The 20,803-nt window shown below is 44.8% G+C and overlaps 1 protein-coding gene across 3 annotated transcripts in view; it reads left to right on the top strand.

Annotated features, from left to right (window-relative positions):
- Positions 1–1,353: 1,353 nt before the first annotated feature.
- Positions 1,354–20,803, top strand: part of MMD (monocyte to macrophage differentiation associated) — a 35,884-nt gene continuing 16,434 nt past the window's right edge. The window contains exons 1-2 of one of the 3 annotated variants that reach the window (XM_075903828.1): positions 1,354–1,593; positions 19,337–19,418. In XM_075903828.1, coding sequence (XP_075759943.1) covers positions 1,472–1,593; positions 19,337–19,418 — 204 coding nt within the window. In that variant the 5' untranslated portion in view covers positions 1,354–1,471. The remainder of the gene's footprint in view (positions 1,594–19,336; positions 19,419–20,803) is intronic. The other 2 variants (XM_075903827.1, XM_075903829.1) reach the window with 2 other exon arrangements.

Genomic DNA, 20,803 nt, shown 5'->3' with positions numbered 1-20,803 from the left:
TCTTTTTAAGTTCACTGCTTCCTGGGGCAACTAAATTAAATAAAGGGACTGAAACCACTACCCTTTCTGATTCAGTCCTCATCTTTTTCACCTAGTCTAGCTTTCATCCTTCACTCACCCCTTGAATTCCTTCATCCACCGGTAGAACTATTCCATTTAGAAGCTTCAGAGGGGTAGCCAAGTTAGTCTGTAACTGGAAAAACTTAAAAAAACTATTCATTGTTTTATTCTGTTTAGGGCAGGGATGGGCAAAATACACATGGTTCCTACAGCCGGCCACTTTGAGCAGCATATGGGGCATAGAAAGCAAGGAACCTGCCTGAGGGTCCCGCTGAGCTGCTGGCTGTAAGTGCGTCCTGGCCAGAGCCTGCACCTGGCATCCCATCTTCTCCCCAACCTTCCACCTTCCCTCCTGCACCCCTGCCCCAGGTCACAACCTAAATCCTCTTCACCCCTGCTCCTGCACCCTTCCAGCTCCCAGACCCTGCACCCTTCCCCCTTACACCCTCCCTCCATCCTTTCCTGCACCCAACCCCCCTCCCAGATACTGCACCCCAATCCCTTGCCCCAAGTCACAACCCCCCCTCCTTCACCCAAACTCCCTGCCAGACCACCACCCCAATCCCTTACCCCTAGCTCCCTTCTGCCATCCCAGACCCCCCCACCTCCTCCGTTCATGGAAGAGCGCAGCCCTTGACCACTTACCAGATGCTGGGAGTGATCGCCCCCATCAAAAACATCGCCCACCCCTGGCTTAAGCTCTCCATCCAGTACCCCCTATCTGAACATCTGGGACCTTCCATCTGCCCCTCCTTTTCCTTTGCCCCTTCTCCCCACTGACACTAGAACCATTTGCATGGTGTGTGTGGGAGGCGAGGGGGGGTGCACTAAAAGCCATTGGACGCCGCTGTAATCAAGCCGGTGAGGGGGAAGGGGGGTAGTGCCAGCACCCCACCCCGCCGCCCCCCTAAGAAAAACGCGTGCACGCGTCTCCTTGTACCATGGCGCAGGCGTGTGCGCCCCCGCGCAGGAAATGCCGCTTGTCGGTCCCAAAAGGGCTCTGCCTTGCTCTTTCCTTGGGCAGAGAGGGGGTCTCAGCTGGCGCCGGGACACAGGGGGGCTGGTGGCCCACGCCGGGAAGGGGCGCCCCGGGGGGTTGCATGTGAGCCCCGGGAAGGGCTGGCCTCTGCGGGGAGCGCTCTGTCCCCTGGGCGCAGCGCTGGCGCCAGGCTCCGGCGCGATGCGCCCCGCGGGGAGGCGGGCGGCCCCGAGTCTCCGCCTTCGCTCCCTCGCTGGCTCGGCGCCCGGGGGGGCGGGACGCCGCGGCCCGGCGCTGGCGCTGTGGGCGGGGATGGGGCGGAGGGAAGCCCGGGCCCAGGGGCCGGATAAAGCGGCAGCCCCAAGCGCCTGCGCCCCCTCCCCCGGCTGCCGGCTCCGTCTCGCCCGCACACGCCGCGGGGCTCGCAAGCCAATGAGGGCCCGGACCCCGGCCCTCGCCGCCGCAGGAGCCGCCCGCAGCCCCCCGGCCCGACCCCCCGCCAGCTCGGCCGCCCGGACCCATGCGGCAGCTCCAGGAGAGGCTGAGGAGGTGAGGTGAGGAGGAGCCGAGCGCCCATCCCCGTGGGAACGGGTCTCCCCCAGCTCTCGGGGCTGGGGCCCGCATCCCACCCTCCCCGGGTCCGTGCGCCCCTTCCCCTGGGTCTGACACCTGCCTCCCCTACCCCAAACGCTGGCGCATTGCCGAGGCTGGGGGGCCCATTGCTGAAGTCCTGGGGGGCCGGGGCTGTTTGGAAGGGGTTAAATTAAATTACATGGGGGGAGTAGAATCGCCTCCCCCCACCTGCCTGCAAAGCCCCGCCGTCCTCCCCATCCCTCGGCGGCCACCCCTCTTCCTGGCCAGGCGTTGATGGGCTGCCTTTGCCGCTGAGGAGCCGGCTGGCTGGAGAGCGATGGGGCGCTCGTGTGTTTCCAAGAGGGAAGCCGAGCGCAGGCCGGCGTGAGCTTTTTTTTGGGTTTCCTCTGTAAGTGGGTGAAGGGTCACGCATCCTGTGGATTGTCGCAGGTTCATCTTTGGACGGACTCAGGCTGCTCTCCCAGCTTGTGCTACCGCTGGTAGGGGAATTTCCAGCCTATAAATTATCCGGCCTTGTGCATGGCTGGCTGTGGGATCTGCAGAGGAGAGGGTGCTCCGGGATTATTATGTCTAGCAGTTTGTTTTGGTTGCTTTCTGAGATAGAGCAGTTAGGCGGAGGAGAAGGGTTGGCAGGGTACAAGCAAGAAAGCAGACTTGTGTGCTCTGATGTGGTTGAGCCTTAAATGTTAGGGCATCTTTTCAGTCCATGCAGGCTTCTTTAGATGTCTGTCAGTGAGTCAGGGAAGGGAGAGGTAATGCCTCTTCTTGGATCGGCTTTGTGTTGGTGGGAGAGACAAACTGCTAAGCCTTTGACTCCTCTTCTCAGGTCTGAGCAACCTAAGGAAGAGCCCAGTGTGGCTCCAAAAGGTGTCTCTCTTAGGGTACATCTTCACTGCACAGCTCTTTCGGGCTATCCAGAGGTATCCCAAAATAGCTACCCCACGTCTACACAAGCTGCCCCTTATTTCAAAATAACAGGCAGGCTGTTTTGCCATCCCGGTAAACCTCATTGCACGAGGGATAAAGAATGGCTCAAAATAGCACATTATTCTGAAATTTGGTATTGTGTAGATGCACCAAATTTCAAAATAAGCTATTTTGAAGTAGATTCAAGATAGCATATGAAATTTGCGTAGCACATATTATGTATCTTATTTCAAGTGCAGGGTGCTGTGTAGACGCACCTTTACTAACAGAAGTGATCCAATAAAAGAGATTAATTCACCCTCACTGTGTAATGTTCTGGGGCTAGTACGGGTATAACTACATTGCATACAACAATTAGATGTCCATTAGAAGATGGAGTTAGAATGCTGACCTCATTCCTTGTTTTTAGCCCCTCCCTTCCAAATGGGTCAGTTTAAGTAACAAGACTTGATACTTGCATAAGCATTTGGGTGTACCCAGGTGCTTCATTTATTCTAATATCAGGTAACCTGAAGATTAAGTTTTGAATGACAATGAGCCTGGCAAGTGAGTAGGACCTCTTGGTGTATTTTTCCCCCAAGTAGGCATACTGTCTCAGTCTCTTGCAGAATTGCAATAATTCTGTTTACTGACTTTTGGGTAGATTTGAGGGGAGAGATTAATTTGAGCTTGATTGGACCTACTGTCTATATTGCCCATGACTGCTTGTTTTGTTCTGCTGCCTAGCTCAGATGTGCGCTGCTGTTCTTTCCCAGACACTTTCCAGTTATTTTCTTCTCATTTTGAGCTCTGCCTTCTTAACACACCTTCACTTCACAATTTTCAGAAACCTGGGGATGCTGAGGGGCATGTAATAATAAATTTTAGAGTAGGCCATTGGGAAATATTAAACACAAGGTCTCTTTTTAAAACGGAGATTGTAAGCACATTGGGTATGCCTACACAATGGGATATGGTCAAAGTAAGATAACATAGCTAAAATTGCGTAAGTGCGTAGCTGAAGTTGAAGGACCTTAACTTGACTTTTGGCACTGTCCCTTCAACTTCCCTTACTCCTCGTGGAAGCAGGATTGCCAGCATCAACTGGAGTGCCCCTTTGAGTTTGAATTAGCATGTCTTCACTAGACCCACTAATTCGGACCCTGGAAGATCGATAGCAGCACCTTCAATATTTTCATTGTGGTCTTGGGTTAACTTTCAGCATTCGCTTATTTCAAAAAAGACTTTGAAGCCATGTTATGTTGGCTTCTGAGTTCATACTTCTGCTGAACATGGAATGTTGTTTAATTTATTTAATGTGGAATGTGACAAATGGAAGCAATTTAATCTGAACTGATGCATGTTTTGAAGCATTCTGCATTCTGTTGCCTCTACAATAATTCTGTGTAGTAGTCAACCTCTCGAACAGTTTTAAACAATGATTAATTGTGCTTTAAAGCAGTGTGGTAGTTTTATTTTGTGAAAGAATTACATTTATTCTCTTTGTTGGGGACTTTAACCCGGACGGCCTCCGTTCGTTGTCTGACCGCAAAGAGACAGGCAACACTAGCAAGATCTAATCACAAGCTCTTGATTGAATAGTGCACACTACAATAGAGAGCAGCCCATCTCCCAAGTGAACCAGCCACGATTTCAGTAACAAGTAAGATTATATAGACAGTTCCGTGGCGTCATAAAACATTTGCCTAAGCATCTCAACCCCCTTTAATTAGTTAGAAGCTTCTAGTGTTAATGCGTATACTTTATGGCCTTAAGCAATTCATAATGCCTCAACAGCTTTCTTATCAGCCCAGAAGGCAAGTACTAAACAACAAGGAGAGAGGGAGTTAAAACAAACAGAGGGCAGAGACAGTGATAGAAATGTAGCCGTGTTAGTCTGGGGTAGCTGAAGCAAAATGCAGGACAATGTAGCACTTTAAAGACTAACAAGATGGTTTATTAGATGATGAGCTTTCGTGGGCCAGACCCACTTCCTCAGATCAAATAGTGGAAGAAAGTAGTCACAACCATATATACCAAAGGATACAATTAAAAAAAATGAACAAATATGAAAAGGACAAATCACATTGCAGAACAGGAGGAGGATGCGGGGGGGGGGGGGGGGGGAGGAAGGAAGGTAAGTGTCTGTGAATTGATGATATTAGAGGTAGGGAGAGTGGGATGTTTGTGAGTTAATGGTATTAGAGGTGATAATTGGGGAAACTATCTTGGTAATGGGTGAGAGAGTTCAAATGTTTGTTGAGTCCTTTTTGGAAAGTGTCGAATTTTAACATGAAAATTCATGTTAAAATTCAACACTTTCCAAAAAGGACTCAACAAACATTTGAACTCTCTCACCCATTACCAAGATAGTTTCCCCAATTATCACCTCTAATACCATTAACTCACAAACATCCCACTCTCCCTACCTCTAATATCATCAATTCACAGACACTTACCTTCCTTCCTCCCCCCCCCCCCCCCCGCATCCCCCTCCTGTTCTGCAATGTGATTTGTCCTTTTCATATTTGTTCATTTTTTTTAATTGTATCCTTTGGTATATATGGTTGTGACTACTTTCTTCCACTCTTTGATCTGAGGAAGTGGGTCTGGCCCACGAAAGCTCATCATGTTAGTCTTTAAAGTGCTACATTGTCCTGCATTTTGCTTCAGGGCAGAGACAGTTCCTTAATATCAGGGTGAGAACAGAAACAGGGAGTTACCTTATCAGTTCTCAAACTAGCTGTTCTCATCACAGGCGCAGCCTTTCACTTACTTTATTTTGCAACTTAAGCAAGTACATAGGGATTGCCCCTTGCTTGAGCTGTATTTCTAGTTCTGTTCTGTTCAGGGACTACTCAGAAACCTTTGTTAACCTTTTTCCTTGATCTGTCTTAACATAATTGCACTAGGCCCAATTCTCTAGAGCCTAACATCTTTATTCTGGGAAAGGAAGGAGGGAAATAGAAATAGCTGCTTGGTAGACTGCGAACGTCAGTCTTGATGCAGTGTTCATTATTTTTATTTAAAAGTTGTACTTAATACCTTTTATTTAGAGAAAAATAAAACAATTAATGGAACAATAGAAATCACTCTCTTCCCCTCTCCCCACTTGGATTGTCTAATGTCTCTTTGGTTCCTTATTTCTGTTACATTTCTATCTAAATGTGACAGTCCATTAAATCCATTTCCCTATGTTTATGCCAGTGTATGCTCTCATACTCTGTCAGTGATGGATTTTGTTTCAATAAAAGGCCATTCAGAACTCCTATTTGGCTTTTCCAGTTATACAAGAACAGAAGGGGACAAAGTAAAACAAAGGCAACGTATAAAATGGATGAAAGGAAATATAAAATGAGACTTAAATAACTTGGTGTATGAAAATAAATACTGCAAAAATATTTACCTCTGAATAATTAAAAAACTGGATCATTGTGTGAATAACAGCATAAACAGTTAATTAGCTAAGATGAGAACTACAAAGGCTATTACTTCATATTTCAAAGCTTATGTTGATCACTAGATAAAGTCAAGAATATATTGCAAAATAAGCAGGTTTATTGTGGATGTTTTTCTTAAGGTATGTCTACCCAGCAATGTTATTTTGGAATAATGTCAGTCTGCGCCTACTCTACAAGCAGTTATTTCGACATAATGTTGAAATAATGGCAAGGAGGAGGATTTCTTACTCCGACTCCTTAACCCTCATTTTACGAGGAGTAAGGGAAGTCGAAGGAAGAGTGTTCTACCTCTGACTTTTTGCTGTGTAGATGGTGCCAAAAGCCAAGTTAAGCTCTTTCGACTTAGGCTATGCAGTTGATGTAGCTGAAGTTGCATGGCTTATTTTGGCTTTAGCCCTGTTGGGTAGACATGCCCTAATAGTGCTGGATACAATCTTCAACATAGTTTTGAGTGTACAATTAGATGGGCCATTGGTCTGATTACAGAGGAAATAAAATCATTTTGTGAAATAATGCCTTCGCTACAACAGTGCTCATACTGTCTTCAAAACTCATTGTAGTCCATGGTACAGTTTAAAAAATTTTTTTTCTCTTCATATAGTACTACTAGAAGATTTACCCAGCATTGCTCGGGTCCTTAAAATTAATTTTTGTTTTTTTTTGTTAACTCATTCCTCCAAGATGGAGCTGGGGATGAAGGGTTCAGTATGCAAGCTGTCCTGGCAGGGACTACCCCAGCCTCTCTCACCGCAGCAGCCTGAAGCACCTTTCTGTGGCCACTGCAGTGCCAGAGAACATAGCTGGGGGAGGGGTGCACATCACCTTCTTTCTCTCCCTCTCCGTTCCCTGCCCCGCTGTGGCAGGTCCAGGTTCATCTGCCCCCTGTGTACACCAGTGAGGAATGCAGCAAACAGTGCACTTTCCCCATGTTCTGTGATGAAGGGAAATAGCCAACAACGTCCCCATGTGAATCAGGGAGGGGGGGCCTTTATCCCTTTCCACTCTCTCTAAAGGACGCTGGGAGGGTGGAAGTCATGGGGCTGATGCAATCCCGGATAGGGGAAAGGGTGTCCCCAGCCAACCACTTTCACCTACCTGAAAGTAGGTTCTGTCTCTTTTCTGTGTGATTTTTATGAGAAGCAATCCAATTCCAGACATATTCCATTTTCCTGGTACCAAACCAAACGCTGGCCTTGCTTTAAGTTATGATAAGAGGACGCTTCATACGGAATTTGGTGGTTCTAGCTCTTACTGTTTAAGAGAAGTTTTTGAACACACACAAATGCTTAAAATATATAATAGATTTAATTCTATAGCATTTACCTCTGAAACTTGGAATACAATGTACATGGCAGTCATATTGGAATGATCTTAACATAAATTCCATCCTTTTATTCTTTGTTTATTTAAAAGTATGTCAATAGATTCGGCCCAAAGTTCAAGAGGTGTGTGTGTGTGTGTGTGTGTGTGTGTGTGTGTGTGTGTGTGTGTGTGTGTGTGTGTGTGTGTGTGTGTGTGTGTGTAAACTTTTAATATGAAGATGTTAATATGAATTGCACAAGACACTTTCTCCCCTCCCTTTGCTATTTTTCCCATCTGTATAATGAAAATGCAAGCCCTCGTGTGGATTCTGCAGTAAAAATATAAAGTACTGAGTTTTCCTTTGGTCTAGGGCTGTTAAATGGTATTTAGTCAGCTAATCAACTAGTCGATGGAATTTCCATTGACTACAGGCAGTCCCCGGGTTATGTACAAGATAGGGACTGTAGGTTTGTTCTTAAGTTGAATTTGTATGTAAGTCGGAACTGGTACATATTTTAGGGGAAACTCTAGCCAAACATTTCTCCAGAGCTCAGTTTTATTCTCCCACACCTCACTTCCCTCAGTCCTTTATTCTCAAGCTGAGGTGTCTGCTGAGAAAAGCCGCTCCACGTCTCCCTGGTCTGCTGGGAGGAGGGGTGCTAGCTTCGCATCTCCTGGTCTGCTGGGGGGAAGTAGCTAGTGCAGGGTTGCCTCACCCCGTTTGTAAGTAGGGATCCGATGTAAGTCGGATCCATGTAACCCGGGGACTGCCTGTAGTGGATTAGTTGATTGGGAGAGTAGGGGGCGGAACTGCAGAGCCGCAGCAGAGTTCGCTCCAATCAGGCTCTTAAAACATTTGCACAGTGGGGGGGCGGGGGGAAGGGGACTGGGCACAAGCTGGAAATCAGCTGATTCCCAGCTCATGCCCAGTCTCTATTATGCCTCTGCTTTCCCTGCGCTTTGCAGAGATGGTACTGGGGACCGGGGAGGCGGGGGGGGGGACTGGCCTTTAAGCTGGCTCCCTCCCCCTCTCTCCCAGTGCCTGCTCCCCTCCCCCTGCTGCCTCTCTCGAATAGAGGCAGCAAGTGGAGTGAAGCGACTAGTCGCTTATATCCCTACTTTAATCCAAGTCCATTTTAGTTTGATGAATACTTCATTTTAAAGCTTGATTACCTTCAAACATATTTTATGCTACTGCTGTACTTTCACATTCCTTGATGGACACAACTGACTGGTAGCAGATCTAAGGGAGTCGCATGTCAATATTGATTTCCTTCAGCAGAGCTAAGCGGGGGAAGCTTCCCCAGACGAATCTGCACAGTTTGTCTTTAATTAGCATCATTAATCCATTACTTTCATAAACACTAAGGTCTAGAATACCAAAAAATCAAGAAAACCAGGAACCCTTGTATTTCTTTTTCCTGATGAGCAGTAAGATTCCTAGAGCAGCAGTTAGAGTTGATGCTATAAACATGATAAAAATTCTCCCCAACAACTTCTGTTCAAGTCAGTGTGACTTGGGCTTGGTCTGTATTACAGAATTAAGTCAATGTAAGCTGCTTAGGTAATGCTGACAGGTAGAACCAAACCTGGGACTTCTGGTGCTTAATGCATGAGCCTCTAGTCTATAGCGTCAGCTGGTTTTATAGCTTGCTATTAGCTAAGGTATAGAAAAAACTCATTCTTCTCTTTGTAAGTGGTCTAAATGCCACTATATGGGGCAGTGAATCACCCAGAAGGTTTGTGGGTTACACTTAGTTGTGTGTATCTACACTTTACATTTTTGTCTCTGGCCTATTTAAGCACCTTGTTGCACCATCTTCCCAAATGGCACTGAGCGATGCTCAATCTATTGAGATCTTAGTGCTGTCAAAATGGTTAGTGTAAAGTTTCATGATCCAGTGAAGCAAGAGGTAGGTTGGGTTCCCTCCAGGATTACTATTGGCATTTCACATAATCAATGGTAATTCACTGGTCGGCAAAGAACATCTCTACTTGCAGCTTTTTTATAGTCCTGTGACTGTAAAGATATGAGTGCCATTCACCATCCCTGACCAGCCAATGCTCCAGGGATCCACTAGTGCTTGCAAAAACCATAGAAAAGTAGCCCTTCCTGTTCATGTACTCTATGGCAAGGTGGGCTGGTACAAAAATAAGGCTATGTGAGCTATGCCCCGCATAGTACTCAGGGTCGTAGATCAGCATAGCAGGAGACCATTAATGGCCCTGGACACTTGTGCCATGTCGGTGAATTTTCCCACTTCAACATGATTTTCCATGTACCACCAGTAGTCCAATGTTGCAAGAATTCCCCTGTGTGGTTACTGTTCTCTATCCATGCTGCTGTCATTCTGGCATCTCTGGGTGTGTCTAGACTACATGCCTCCATCGACGGAGGCATGTAGATTAGCCAGATCGGCAGAGGGAAATGAAGCTGCGATTAAAATAATCGCGGCTTCATTTAAATTTAAATGGCTGCCCCGCTCTGCCGATCAGCTGTTTGTCGGCAGATCGGGGCAGTCTGGACGCGCCACGCCGACAAAGAAGCCTTTCTTGATCGGCACAGGTAAACCTGGTTTCACGAGGCATACCTGTGCCAATCAAGAAAGGCTTCTTTGTCGGCGTGGCGCGTCCAGACTGCCCCGATCTGCCGACAAACAGCTGATTGGCAGAGCGGGGCAGCCATTTAAATTGAAATGAAGCCGCGATTATTTTAATCACAGCTTCATTTCCCTCTGCCGATCTGGCTAATCTACATGCCTCCGTCAACGGAGGCATGTAGTTTAGACGTACCCTCTGTGCTTGGAGGGCTGGTGTAAGCTTGGCACCCAGATCAAGGAATGTGGCCTTTCACAACTGCACATTCTGCAGCCACTACTTGTTATCCCAAACCTGCATTATGATTCAGTCCTACCAGTGAAGACTTGTCTTCTGGCCTGGAGAAACAAACTCAACCACCTGTAGTTTCTTCATGAACATCCCACCAGCAACCTTGAATTGGTTTTTGCTAAGTCCCGCAGCAACCTGTCCTCCATGAAATCAGCATGTTGCTCGCTCTTGTGGTTCTTTTTGTGGCTCTGCAAATACAAGAAGATCATGTGTTCTGTGTTTGCAACATTCATGACCAGGGCTCGACGATCACGGCGAAAACCACTCGCCAACCCCGCATCGCGCGTGTGCGAGACCCGCACTGCGCATGCGCGGACCGCCGGTGAACGGGGCGACTGGCTGAAATCTACTCGCCAGGGCCGAGGAGATAAGCGTGTTTGTCGAGCCCTGCTCATGACAGTAGTGCAGAGCTGGTGCAAGCTCCCTGCCTCTATCTGAGATGGTGGACAGTGACTAGTACTGGATTGGTTTGTGGGATTTTTACAGAAGGCTCAGACGTTCTGGGATAGAAATGGCATAACGGGCTGAAGAAAGTTGCATGATTAGAACTTGAATCCTCATTCCCAGCCCCCTCTACCTTACATGGCTTATGATCCATTGCCTGAATTTCCCAGAAGTGACTGCATAATGATGAATTGAACACTAGGCTATCTACCCATGGTGCACCACATTGTGCATCAACACAAGCATTCTTGGTATGTGCAGTGCTGGCGCAAGGAACTCAGTAAATATGTGCACAAGCTGTATAATAACTGCAGTGACTTCACACTGATATGACTTGCGTTAAGCGAGGTTTGTAACGTAGACATGCCCTCAGTGTATGCTAATTTTGTGCTTTGCGATAACTAGGCCCCATGGGGTCTAGTTAACAAAATAACCCTAACACTGAAAATATCCTTTTTATGTGTGTGTTTCCATGCAAAGCCTTACTGTTGTATAGAGGAAATTGTTTTGCAGTCTATATATTAAGTTTTTTTAACAATTAAAAAACTAGTAGAATAACTACAGTGCTTTACTATTCAAGAGTCTTGCACTGAAAAACATTTCCTAGATTGTCTCTTGGTGAACTAGACAGATAAACTTACTGGGTTTTCTTGTAAGTTGTAACGCTGCATTTGGTGGTGAGTTTCATCTTTCTAGCATATTCATTACTTTTTTAATTGATTTATATTTTGCGATCTAATCATTCAACTTAAGGCTTTTGTCTTAAGTTTTACTGACAAAAATCTCCAGCGTGGACAGCACTAGGTTGGCAGGAGATGCTCTTTTGCCAACCAAGTCACCACCCTTTGTTGAGAGGAGGAGGAGGAGTTATTTTGTCAGCAGGAAAACTGTCTCGCTGTAAAAGAGCAGCTACGCTCCATACCTTACAGGGGCACAGCTGTACTGCTTTAAGATGCATAGTGTAGACCTAGCCTGAGAAATTGTAAATTCTGTAAATTCAAACTTCCCTGGTCCCTGACTTTTTAACATATGACCTAGTCTGCATATAGGATGTATACCAGCGATGGGCATCCAAGAATAGGGAGTGGATTGCATGAGCGGCCCCACTTCCAATTATTAAGCCACAGCAACCCACAGCCTTCTGGGCTTCTGCCTGTGGCATGCAGACCCCCTGTATGTCCCCCTTCCCACATGCACTGGAGTCCTGCACTTCCTACTCCTCCCTCCCAGCACTTTCAGAGTACCACGAGTCACCTGATTCACACTCCATCCCAGCTCCTTTGCCTCCCTCCCAGAGTGTGAACAGCTGATTTCACAGGTGGCGTGCCAATGGGCCACAGGTGGGTTGCAGGTTGCCCACCACTGATATGAATTTTTCATTTATTCTCCCTCTTTAAGTCTGCATCCCTTTTGCCACTACAGTACCTTTTTTTTTTTTAAGTGGCAATCTCTCATATTGGGTTAGCAGGAAACCCAATATCATCATCATGGTTTTAATTGGGATTGGTCCTGCTTTGGGTAGGGGGCTGGACTTGATGGCCTTCTAAGGTCTCTTCCAGCTCTGATTCTATGATCATTGCAACATTGATGATTTTAGGGAACAAAAATCAGCTGCTTCCCCCAGGAGAAGCAGAGCATCTTGTGTGTGTGATGTTCCCAGCCCCAAATAACTTTTGAAACCAGCATCTCAAGGTTACCTCTAACATGGCATATTTGGGTCAGGATATGAGTTCTTCTATCTGTCTCAGTGCTACAGCATAGTTTTAATTAACTCTTTTACATACAGGAATAGTTGTCTGAGCTTGTCTGAGCTTATCTTTCACAGTAGATGTCAAAACCACAGGTTCCATTTTTGATGAGTATTTAATCTTTTAAAGTGACCTTTTCTCTCTTTAGCCCTATTTTCTTGCACTGAACCAGAATAAATAGCAGAACTTTCTCAACACATAATGAAACTTGCAACAAGGCAACAAATTCACAGTTCAAAATTGGATAATTCTGAGCACTTCCCCAGAGTAGAGTGCGGGGGGAGGTCTTTGTTCTACAATAAAATTGATAAAACAATGAAGAGTCCTGTGGCACCTTAAAGACTGGCAGATTTATTTGGGCATAAAGCTTTCATTGGCAAAAACCCACTTTGTCAGGTTCAGCAACATCTGGCAAAATGGGTTTTTGAAGTGGGTTAAATCTGTTAGTGTGCGTCTGTACTGCACCATAGCTCGAAATCAGATACACAATTGAGCTACGCCACAAATTGCGTATCTTATTTCAATCTTATTTCTAAATTGCTGTCTACACAGTGCCAAATTTCAAAATAAATTACTATTCTTAAATGTCCCTTACTCCTCATGGAATGAGGTTTACAGGGACATCAGAATAGCGAGACCATTATATTTTGAAATAACAGACTTGCTGTGAGGACGCGGGATAGCTATTTCAGGATACTCGGGTTTCCCAAAATAGCGTTGCAGTGTATACGTAGCCTAAGTCTTTAAGATGTCATAGGACTCCTCACTGTTTTTGCACATACAGACTAACATAGCAGATACAGACTAACATAGCTACCCCTCTAATAAAATTTCTGTAGAGCATGACCTGTCTTGAGTAACCACTCAAGGAACCAACAAACTAGTTGTTTAAGAAATGCAGTCTATAGGTGTGGAACATACCTGTACTTGGTACAGTTGTAAATGCTTGTGGATACAATATAGAAGGTGACCCAAATAGTAAGTGTCCACATTGCACTGCACATTGATGTGTGTTGGGGGAGATTCTTGCCATGGAGGGAAGTGGCTGACATGTGTACAATATAAAACATTAAATCTAGATACTAGATAAAAGCTAGACTCTCCTTTGTAATCAGTTCCTCCTTTTGAACAAAGTTATACTAGCTGCACGGTATAGCAGTGCTTCTATGCAATTAGTCTTGTAGCAAAATTATTTCACCAGTTTCTTCATATTAGCTTTACACTAATGTTTGTTTTGCCTGTTTCTTGCGGTATTTTTACTATGTTTGTTGGTAAATGTAAATAGAGATCTACTTGGAAATCTAGAATGGGAGTCAGTATGACCTAGTAAATATTGCAGTGTCACTGACCCTTTTTTTCCCCAAGGGAGGCATGAAAGTGTTTAACATGTAAAACAAGTTCAAAGGTGATACAGTGATTTGAAATCTTCCTATTAAGGCACAATAGAAGTGCAAGGTTTTTTTTAAACTTCTTTGGCAGATCCAAAGGGGAAATTGTCTGGCTTATTACCCCAAATGTATTTGGCTTACTTGACAATTAAACAAAGCATTTGTAGGAAAACTAGGATCTTTGTCACTATATGGATGGATCTCTTCCCTAAAAGTACAGTCCTGTCAGACAGTCATCTAAAGTAGAAAATGGGCAGGACTCAGTGATGCCACTCTTCCAAGAAGAACAGAGTTGCTAAAAAAACACTAAACAAATTCTCCCATCTGGCTAGGCTGTGCTGTCAGTTTTTTAACCAAGTGGAAACTTTCAAACAAGCTTCAAGAATCTTGTCTAAAGAAACAGATTCCATGTTTGTGAAGCTCTCCAAACTTGGAGGCCCGTCTTACAATAGGGCTTTTAGCCAATATAATAAGGTGGGCTGGGGTGTGATTCCTTATAATATATTGATACCAGCTGGGCTGTGATTCTTTACAATCCATTTATACCCACAGACAGCATTAATATAGATGCAGTTTATAGCAGCAAAAAAAGTCTTTGCTGGTATAGCTGATTTTATGTGGGAAACCAGTATTAGCTATACTGGCTAAAGAATTATTTTGCTGCTATAACATACCTCCCAGTGAAGATATAACATCCCATTTAATCAGTTAACCAGTTACATGTTAGGTTTACTTAACTTTTAACTGATTAAGTAGGATCTGGGCAGAAAGAGGCTTGGCGGGCCTGTACCCCTGTGGACAGAGGCACCTGGATCCTCTGTGGACAGGGGCTACTCCGGACAAAAGCAGCCCCTGTTTACGACGACCCCCTGCGTGGCTAGAGCAGCTCCCAGCTAGTGCCGGGGGGGGGGGGGGGAGACGGGGACGGGGACTGTTCCACCCCCACCAGTTGACCGGAACCAGTATGCATTACCCCTACTGGTATCAATGAATTGTAAGGAATCACACTCTAACCCACATTGTCATACTGGCTAAAAGCCCTATTGTAAAAGCAGCATTACCCGTTAAGGGTGATGCTTACTAGTTAACCGTTAACATCATTACTCCCCACTGCTATAAGCAATTCTAGTCTCGTCTCCATTGGTATATGGCAAAGGTAGGGAACCTTTTTTGGGTTGGGGGGCCCCACAGAAAAATTAGTCCGGATGGGAGGGCGACACACAAAATGAGAAGCCAAAAAAAAAAAACCCCTAAAACTCTCACTGATGTGGCCCTTGACTGAAAAGCAGAAAGACACTCCCCATGTTCCCCTCACACACCAGAGCCTAGAGAGGCCCAGCCTAGTAGGTTTTGTGTGCTCCGGCCCCCAATGCTGGGAGAGGGAGCCTTGAGGGCAGGATCCAGGCAAGCCGGAGCTGCATCTGGGCCTTAGGTTCCGCATCCCTGGTATGTAGTATAGCAGTCAATTCTCTTGGAGAAGAGGTCTCAGTAAAAGTCTGTTCTCACCCAGTCCCATTTAAGTTCATCCAGTCCTTGGATGCATTGCCAGATCCTTTCTCTTCTGTGCAGAATAGATGCTATTCTTTATTTTCATTTAGATATAAAATCATAATTTAATTACATATGTCCTGTAATGGGGCATCACATTAACCATCTTCAATTTTCTCTTGTAAATCATGAGTAGTTAGTTTGTTTTGAAATCGATAATGTTCCAAATCCTCAAATAAACACAAAGCTTTAAAGTTGACTCAAGATATAATTATCCCTTTTGTTTCTACATATAATAAGGCCTCCGAGTTACCACTGGTCAATGGAGAAATTTAGTAAATCATCCCAGATGTAATCAGTGGAAAGAAGTCTCTTGTGTTTTGAATGCACTTAACTGTTCAAGAGCAATCTAATCCTGGGCACTAGTATAATTTAACAGATACTTTTTAAACCGTTTTTCCAACTTGGAAACAAAATTGAGTGAACTATTGGTCTCCCCTAGGGGACTTTCAGGTAAATTCTAAGAGCAGTTGAATAAAGCTGGGCAACCAGGCATTAATTCCATTTTCCAAATGTCCTGGAAATCTGTTTACTCTCATTACAATCACACTATTGTCCTGGAGACTAATAATAGGTGTAAATCTGCAAAATTCCTCATTGTTTTTGGATTTAGTGCATTTGTGGAAATGGTAAATGTTCACTGCAATGAGACATAAATGTTCGGTGTTCACAGACATGTGAGTAATCATTACATTTTGTCATCCTCTACACAGAACTCAGAAAATGCAACTTTATCTAGAGATTGTTTTTAGTGGATCAGTTTAGAAAGTTTTATTTTGATATCCAGCACAATGTATCAATCTTTGCAAGATTCCTTATTTATCAGTCTAGTTTAACATGAAAAAAAAAACATTGGCATCCTCAGTATCAATATTAACTTGCTCTGATTGTCAGTTATGAATACAGGCAGTCCCCGACTTACGTGGATCCGACTTATGTCGGATCCGCACTTACGAACGGGGCTTTCTCACCTCGGAGCTCGCAGGCAGCGGTCAGCCACCTCGACCTCCGGGGCGAGAAAAGCTGCTCCCGGTGCCCCTGGTCTGCTGGGGACCGTCTCCAGCAGACCAGGGGCATCGGGAGCAAAGCCGCAGCCCCGGCGGGTTTGCTCGCGGTGCCCCTGGTCTGCTGGAGACGGTCCCCAGCAGACCAGGGGCACCGGGAGCAAAGCCGCAGCGGCGGCGGGTCCCACGCCAGAGCAAAGCCTCAGAGGCGAGGCACCCCGCCGCTGTGGCTTTGGTCCCCGTGTCCCTGGTCTGCTGGGGGGGGGGGCGCAGCTAGTGTGCCCCCCCCCAGCAGACCGGGCTTTTGTTGTGGACCCTGGGGCAGAGCAGCTGGGGCGCTGCCAGTTGGTCCCGCAGCGCCGCTCTGGGCACTACTGGACCAACCCGGCAGCACCCCAGCTGCTCTGCCCCAGGCATCCTGATTCAGCCGCTGCTGGTCAGTTTCAGCAGCGGCTGAATCAGGACGCCTGGGGCAGAGCAGCTGGGGTGCTGCTGGGTTGCTCCAGTAGCGCCGAGGAGTGGCGCTGCGGGACCAACCGGCAGCGCCCCAGCTGCTCTGCCCCAGGCGTCCCCAAGTCAGCTGTTGCTGAAACTGACCAGCGCTGACTACAGGAAGCCCGAGGCACAGTTGCTCTGCCCCGGGCTTCCTGGAATCAGCGGCTGATCAGTTTCAGCAGCAGCTGACTTAGGGTTCTTAAGTTGAATCTGTATGTAAGCCAGAACTGGCGGTCAGTTTCAGCCGCTGCTGAAACTGACCGCCAGTTCTGACTTACATACAGATTCAACTTAAGAACCCCAAGTCAGAACTGGCGGTCAGTTTCAGCAGCGGCTGAATCTGGACACCAGTTCCGGCTTACATACAGATTCAACTTAAGAACAAACCTACAGTCCCTATCTTTCTTGTACGTAACCCGGGGACTGCCTGTAGATCAAAATATTTGTCACTATTTTCTGTTTCATAAATAGGACACTATATTTGGTCAAAAGAATTAACTTCCAAATGCCACAACTTCAGCTACTAAGTTTGGACTGGACTGACATGAGAGGGCAGTACATGGATGGTATAAAAAATGGGATACTTCACTTAGGAAACCAAGCAAGAAAAACAAAAATAGTAGCTCTACAAAAATGCTATTTGTTTTTGTATTAAAAAAATGTACACTCTTATATAGATTTTTTTAATGTTCAAAATAATGCATAGAGCCAGTAAAATATTATTTATATTGGTTGATGCTTAATCATTTAATGCAACATGGAAGGACAAATTGAATATCTCAGTTATCTGGATTGTCTAATAAATGGCATAAATTACCATGTTTTAAACACCCATGAGAATGATTTATCTTAGGGTACGTCTAAACTACATGGCTCTGTCGACGGAGCCATGTAGATTTGTTGTTTTGGCAAAAGCAAATGAAGCCGTGATTTAAATAATCGCGGCTTCATTTACATTTACATGGCTGCCGCGCTGAGCCGACAAACAGCTGATCAGCTGTTTGTCCGCTCAGTGCGCTAGTCTGGACGCTCCCCTGCCGACATCAAAGCCCTTTGTCGGCAGCCCCGGTAAACCTCATCCCACGAGGAATAACGGGGCTGCCGACAAAGGGCTTTGATGTCGGCAGGGGAGCGTACCGGCTAGCGCACTGAGCGGACAAACAGCTGATCAGCTGTTTGTCGGCTCAGCGCGGCAGCCATGTAAATGAAGCCGCGATCATTTAAATCGCGGCTTCATTTGCCTTTGCCTATGTGTCTAATCTACATGACTCTGGCGACAGAGGCATGTAGTCTAGACACAGCCCTAGTGTCCTTGTTCTACATTTTTGCTTAGAAGTTAAACAAAAAATATGGAGAATTTGATGAGAACTAGATGAACGGTAGCTCTGGAATAGTGAGAACTTAACATTCCCTTTGGCTCTTGCTTTTCTGAAGCTACTATTGAAGTAACATGCTCTGTGGAAAAAAGTTGAGAGTTCAGCTCTGATCCTTCTCTTCCTCCAAATCTAATTTTAATATGGAATAAATCCAGTTGTCCTCCAGAATCTTCTGGGCCCCTAGGGTCTGGGGAAGAGACTGTGTCAAGGGCAGTAAAACAGTCATTCATAAAAGAAAAACAGCCCTAGGCTACATCTACAGTACAGTTCAGATTGACTCTCTGAGATCGATCCACCGACTGTCGATTTAGTGGGTCTAGTTAAGACCTGCCAAATCAACTGCAGATGGCTCTTCCCGTTGACCCTATTATCTACCCAGGATGAAAATAGCACGGGAAATTAACAGGAGAGTTTCTCCTATTGACCCCTTAGTGTGGGGTCTACACCATAACTCGATTTAAGATGCATAGACTCCAGGTACATTATTAATGTAACTGAAGTTGTGTAGTTAAAGTCTACTTTCTGCTGTAGTGTAGATGGAGCCTTGGGTGGCAGACCCTAAATCTTGACTTTAGTTAAAACCCTATGTATGTCAAGATGCAAATTGTGAGGCCCTTGAAGGGAACAGAAACACCAGTATCTCAGATGTCCTAATCTAAAGGATTAATCTCCTGTATCTATATAGAACGAAAGAAAATGGTTATGGCTTAGTTTCATGACTACTCCCATTTTAACTTTTATTCCCTGGAGTCATGGCCATTCTTCAGAGTTGTCAAGTCATAGGTATGTTTAAAGAAAACAGAAAAGAAACCATGCTTTTTATTTAAACAAGTCATAAGGAAAACTAAGGTCTGATCTTGCATGCACTTACTACTGAATTAAGTGTCTTCAATGTGTAGGGGATTGGTCTTCTATAGACTGGGACACAAAAAAAAGTATTTATTGAATTTTTAAATTTAGGTCCGCTTTCAAATTGTATATTATTCCTTGGAGATTGTTTTTCTTAAATATATTTTAAACGTGGCTTTGCTTTTGTTTTTAACATGTTAACAGATGTAATGTATTTTTTTTCTAAATTAGATGCTGCTGTGTGTGGGTAATGTGTGAACTCATCTAAAAATATTCCATGATTATCTGAACAGGTTCATGAACCACCCAGCTCCAGCAAACAGCCGCTACAAACCCACTTGCTATGAACATGCTGCTAACTGTTATACACATGCAGTAAGTACATTTCTTTTTTTTTTTACCAGTTATTTTAGGGAAACCTTCTATGGAATCTTAAATTTCTTTTAGCTTTGAACCCCTAAATGTATTTGCAACTTCTAAAATCAATCTGATGGCACAGTATTATCAGATAGTAGTAGCACATATAACTAGTAGTCATAAAACACATGTTCCAGGAGTGCAGAAGGAGGACCCAGGGAGTTACATTTTGGAAAAGTCCTGCAGGTTAAAGGTTTTGACCTCTCTATTTTCATTCTGCCCAACAAAAGGGTAAGTAAAGCCTCCTGGATCTCTACTAGACTAATCATTGCTATAATTCTGTCAGAAGGATTATTTTTCTGATCTGGAAGGACAAGAAAGATTTAACCGTTTAAAAACTTTTGAGGCTTTAAATACAGGGCAGTGGCATAGGCAATATTTAGGATAGAAATAAAATTGAACAGCTTTGCTATGATAAATCTTCTCTCTCTAAATTGCTTAGAGAGAAGTCTCTACATTTTTAGAGACACTAATAATGAAGGTGAGTGTAGATGCCAAATAATCGTCTATAAATACCCATGTTTTGCCCTGTCCAATTTTTTTGCATGACTAATTTATTAACCATGAAATGCAGTCTCAGATCAACTGAAACTGTGTGAATTTGACACTCATTTGGCAAACAGTTTCAACAAAAAAAAAAAAAGTAAAAAGTGCAGGCTAGCTTTAAAAGGCAATTTGATTGCTGTTCTAACTTCTGCTGGAGGTAGAGCGCTCCTTAATTCTCTAACTCAATAATTGATATGCTCACCCAGGATATGAGGGGCCTACGTTCAAATCCACACATTGTTTGATTTGGAGTAGGGGCTTGAATTTAGGTCTCCTGCTCTCACAGATGAATGACTAATCACTGGGCTATTGGACAGAAATCTAGGTATATAGGGAGGCACCATGCTTTCCCCTGCACCTCCCTGCTGGTTCATTTTGCATACATATTTAAATATTCACTTGTCCAGAGACCATGTTGTCTGGGGATTTACTTGGGAAGAGGGATTCTAATCCTTGCTCCAATGAATATTTAACTTACGCATAACTTAGAGATACAGAGTAGATTTACTATATTTAAAGATTTGCTGTGCACTCTTGGTTTCTTTTTTTTTTAACTGAGAGGGATTATCTTTCCCTTCCTCCAGATCAAAAACCGGATTAAAAGTCAAACCATTAAACAGTGTTTAGAATTCAGATAGCTGTTTGCTAATTTTTTTGAATAGTTGGAAACTGCTTTTATTATTTAATTGCCATCTGGCACATCTCCTAAGTGTGAAGCCTACTTTGCTGCTTCTCCATTTTTATTTGTTTTTTTAAAATGTCCTGCTTTTCTTCAGCATGCTTTACGATAGAGGAGA

The sequence above is a fragment of the Pelodiscus sinensis genome, chromosome 20, assembly GCF_049634645.1.
Source record: "Pelodiscus sinensis isolate JC-2024 chromosome 20, ASM4963464v1, whole genome shotgun sequence".
NCBI lineage: Eukaryota > Metazoa > Chordata > Testudines > Trionychidae > Pelodiscus > Pelodiscus sinensis.
The sequence above is the reverse complement of the archived record's forward strand: the minus strand, read 5'-3'. Positions and strand labels throughout refer to the sequence as shown.